Raw genomic sequence first — 4,201 nt, 5'->3', positions numbered from 1 at the left:
CTTAAGAGGAACAAAGATCATTTTAGACAGTACCTCTTCCATTATGCACCTCCAGCATCTCTTATGCAAGGTAAGGAGGACACTGTAGCCACATACGAAAGACAATTGTCCTACTTTGACTACTCCAGTAAACCTGCTCTCTTTCATGTATTGAACAGTTATGTAACATGATGTTTCATGTAGATTCTATGATTTTGGAAAATATCTGACATAAAATATTGATATCAATACATTTATTACATAAAATTAGGTAAAAATCTCAAGAGCTATCATTACAAAGAGATTTTCTTACTGCAGATAACTCTTATTAAGGCTCCCTTCATGTCTCTGTTCCTCAGGCTGTAGATGAAGGGGTTCAGCATGGGAGTCACCACTGTGTACATCATGGCCATAACAGTCTCCTTCACAGTAGAGTTATTAGCTGATGGACATAAGTAGAGACCAATAATTGTCCCATAGAACAGTGACACCACAGACAGGTGGGAGCCACAGGTGGAGAAGACTTTGCCTTGGCTAGCTGGAACCTTGAGAATGGAGAAGATAATCTTTGCATAGGACATAACAATGAGTAGGAATGGTATAATAACGATGAGCCATCCCATGATAAATATCATCAACTCATTAACATAAGTGTCTGAGCAGGCCAGCTTTAGAAGAGCAGATATGTCACAGAAAATGTGAGGAATCACATTGTTCTCACAAAAAGACAATCTGGCCATGAGCATGGTGTGCAGCATGGCATTGAATGTGCTCAGCATCCATGAAAGCAGCAATAGAGTAGCATAGAGTTTGGGGCTCATGATGCTGGTGTAATGAAGGGGGAAGCAGATGGCCACATAGCGGTCATAGGCCATGACCACAAGAAGGAAGGATTCCATGTCTCCAAAGACTATAAAGAAGTATAGCTGTGTCAGGCAGCCTGCATAAGGGATGGATGGAACTTGGCTCTGCATATTCTGTAGCAACTTGGGCATTGTGACGGAGGAAAAGCAGAGGTCAGAGAAGGACAAGTTGCTGAGAAACAAGTACATGGGCGTGTGGAGACGGGAGTCCAGTAGAATAAGGACAATGATTAGCAGGTTTCCTAGGACAGTGGTGAGGTACATGGCCAGGAACAGGGCATAGAACAGGTGCTGGTGCTCTGGGGGGATGGGCAGGCCCAGGAGGAGGAACTCTGAGACTGAAGTTTGGTTCTTTCCAGTCATTATCTGCCTCCAATGACTTTAAGAAAAAAAATTACCATTTTCTTCAACTCCTAGTAGTTAAGCCTGTATGAGATCATAGATCATTCTATTTAGTTGTTTACTTTATAAAGAATTGTTCTCTATTTTCACATTTTTGAACATGGAATATCCTTATTCTCTTTATTTCCTCAAGTGTCTTTGATAGGTGATGTCACACAAATTCTGCTGACACCTTCCCCCAACATCCGTCTCCATTTCCAAATGAAAATGGACATGGTTGAGATACACACGTTACAAGCTCTTCAGTAATTAATCTTACTCTTATCAAAGTAAAGTTAGTCTCTACATTAAGGTATGTTTAGTCATTATAGCCATGAAGAACTTTTCTTAATGTTGCCTTAGCAGGTTTTATTGTTGTAGTTTTGCGTAATCCTTTGATTGCTTCTGATATGAAAAAACTGTACTGGAATTTCTCTTTCCTGCATTCCTGCTTATTTTAGGCTATTGTAGTTTACCCCATTCTACAGTTTATTTCTGTGAGCGTTCTTGAAGAATTTTGTAACCCCACATTCATAATTCGTTATGATTCCCCAAAACACATGTTCTTTAATGTGTTACATTAAAGAGCCAGATGTCGCTGTCTCTTTAACCTACAAAATTAGTTATGTCGTTGCTGACTATGCTGACTAATCTTCTATATTCCCCACTACCACAGGCATATGTGGCTTAACGCATCTCAAAGGAAATTTACTCCTCTCTCTCTCTCTCTCTCTCTCTCTCTCTCTTTCTCTCTCTCTCAACATATTATTTCTCTCACTTCTCTACTTTCTCATATATAAAAAATTTAATTCAAGATCCAGAATATTTTGTTCTATTGTATTCTTTCTTTTTTTCTTACCTTGGACTCCGATCTTGTACATCATATAGTTACTTATCTTCACTCTCTTTTCTCTTTCTTGTTTTTGGTCTTTAGATTCTTTTCTTAATTTTTTATTAATTACATTTTATTCACTTTGTATCCCCCCCTCTTCACGCTGTTCTTATAAAGGCATTTACAAGCATCTAATCATATTCTTAGAAATGGATTCCATCATTTCTTCTATGAAAAATTGAAGTCAGCATTCAATTCCAACCCCTATTCCATGTCTAAATACTATTTCCTTCAGTAAGTTTAACCTGCATTGGCTTTCTGAGATGTCAATACAATTCTCTCTTTCTTAATTCATTCCTTAGAGGACCATTTTCTTCTCAAGGACAAAATTTCTATCACGTGCCCAAACACTGCTTGCTTACCCGGCTTGTGCAACCTCTACAGCCCAATATAGCCTCACATTGCACATACATTTTACTCTTCAGCCATGCTATACTTCAAATTGGAATTTCTGACTCCATCATTTCTGATTTGATATTCTCCTCACCTATTGCAGCCTCTCCTCTGTGGCCTGGCTGGTCCCATTTATGTCCAAATATGACATACCACAAGCTAAGTTAAAACTTCCAAGTGTCCCTACATAGTGAGACCTGCTTCCATGGACTCACAGCATCTGTACTCATGAACAAGCTGCCAATAGCCCCGATCATTATCACAGCCATGTTGCCAGACTGTAAACTTCATGCAGGAAAGACCATGCTTGCCCTTATCCTGCAGCAAAGTAAGCCCTGCCTGTACATGACCCAGTATCCATGAAGATTTCCCGCTGTGCTGGAGTCTGAGACATAGATTAAATTTGAGGAAGACATTTACATTAAATACAAATAATTACTCCTCTTTAATTTCCTCAGAATATAGTCACCAGACTTAACAGTTTAACATGAAAATTTGATAGTCTATGATTATCTTTATGCATTTATGGAAAGCATTGAGGTGTGTAAAATGTAATGCTTTTAAAATGATATTAATGAATCAATATTTTATGTTTCAATTCATATGGTTGCCCTGATACTAATGTAGGAAAATAAATACAATGAACATTTTCTTTTTTTTTCTTTTTTTTTTTTTTGTAAATACATGAGGTTCTTTTTATTGCAAATTACAAGCTGCAGCTTGGGCCCACACATCCCCACTGCCGAAGCAATGGGAGCGGAGTGTGCCCTGCCCAGGGTAGTTGGTTGATTTAAAGACTCTGGTCCATCCCAGCATGCCCAAGGCAGGGGCGATTACTGCCTGGCAAGCATCTATTGGTTAAAATGCTACATTTTGAATCGATTGGCTATAGGAAGGTTCCCAGACCATTAATGACCTGGTGTCCCTCCCTAGGAGGGTGGTCCAGTTCCCTAGCAACTATATCTCTAGTGGGTGGGGAAAGAATGCAGTAAGTTGGTCCTTCCACTGAGGGCATTATTGGACTTCTCCACCCACCTACTTCAGGTCTTTTTTTTTTTTTTTTAAGCTGTAAGGGTGAATTTTATTTTATTTTATTTTATTTCTTTTTTTTTCAATGCAGTTTATTCAGGAACCTTGAACAATCCTCGGACCCTGGGGAAAGCCAGCCCACAGCTTAAATAGCCTCTGGGTAGCCAACCCAGGCGTGCCACGTGGGCAATGCAGATAGGTCCACATACATGGAAGCAAACCAGATCCTCAGCCTTAGCCAAATGTGGAATTGTTCGTGACAGAGAGCACTCACCATCGGGAAGGTGGAAGGCGGAAACCAGCTCCATCTTTAAGGCATAGCATTCCGCAGCTCTCTACAGTTCCCCCTTTTTGTTTTAGACGCATCAGGCAAGAGTAGAGGTCTGATCTCTGATATTAGAAATAAATTGGGACTTTGTACCGATGTTCATTTAGGTGTCATCCACCCAAAGAGCATCAGACCCGTCTGATACCTTTTTCTCAGAGGCGGGACCTGGGGCATCAACCCGCATGCAACCAGACATGCTCTTCTCTGGGTCCAAAGCGGCTGACCCTGAGTGCAGTGCTTAGCCTCGCATCCTGAGCGTAACATTTTAGCTTTTTATGGTATCCAGCCATGCTTGGGGAGAATGTCCTGCTTCAACGGCTGTAAAGGCCTGAACGA

The 4,201-nt window shown here is 40.4% G+C and overlaps 1 protein-coding gene across 1 annotated transcript; it reads right to left on the bottom strand.

Moving 5' to 3' along the window:
* Window positions 1-207: 207 nt before the first annotated feature.
* Window positions 208-1,209, bottom strand: LOC110539947 (olfactory receptor 1468-like). Its single transcript, XM_021626764.2, has one exon. The coding sequence runs from the start codon at window positions 1,203-1,205 to the stop codon at window positions 273-275; it is 933 nt and encodes a 310-aa protein (XP_021482439.1). The 5' UTR covers window positions 1,206-1,209; the 3' UTR covers window positions 208-272.
* Window positions 1,210-4,201: the final 2,992 nt, after the last annotated feature.

Source organism: Meriones unguiculatus, chromosome 7 (assembly GCF_030254825.1).
Source record: "Meriones unguiculatus strain TT.TT164.6M chromosome 7, Bangor_MerUng_6.1, whole genome shotgun sequence".
In the NCBI taxonomy this organism is placed as follows: Eukaryota; Metazoa; Chordata; class Mammalia; order Rodentia; family Muridae; genus Meriones; species Meriones unguiculatus.
This window is presented reverse-complemented; position numbering and strand designations above follow the sequence as displayed.

Excerpts from the sequence above, each read along its gene's own strand:
- LOC110539947 (XM_021626764.2), bottom strand. The coding sequence starts at position 1,205 with ATGACTGGAAAGAACCAAACTTCAGTCTCAGAGTTCCTCCTCCTGGGC.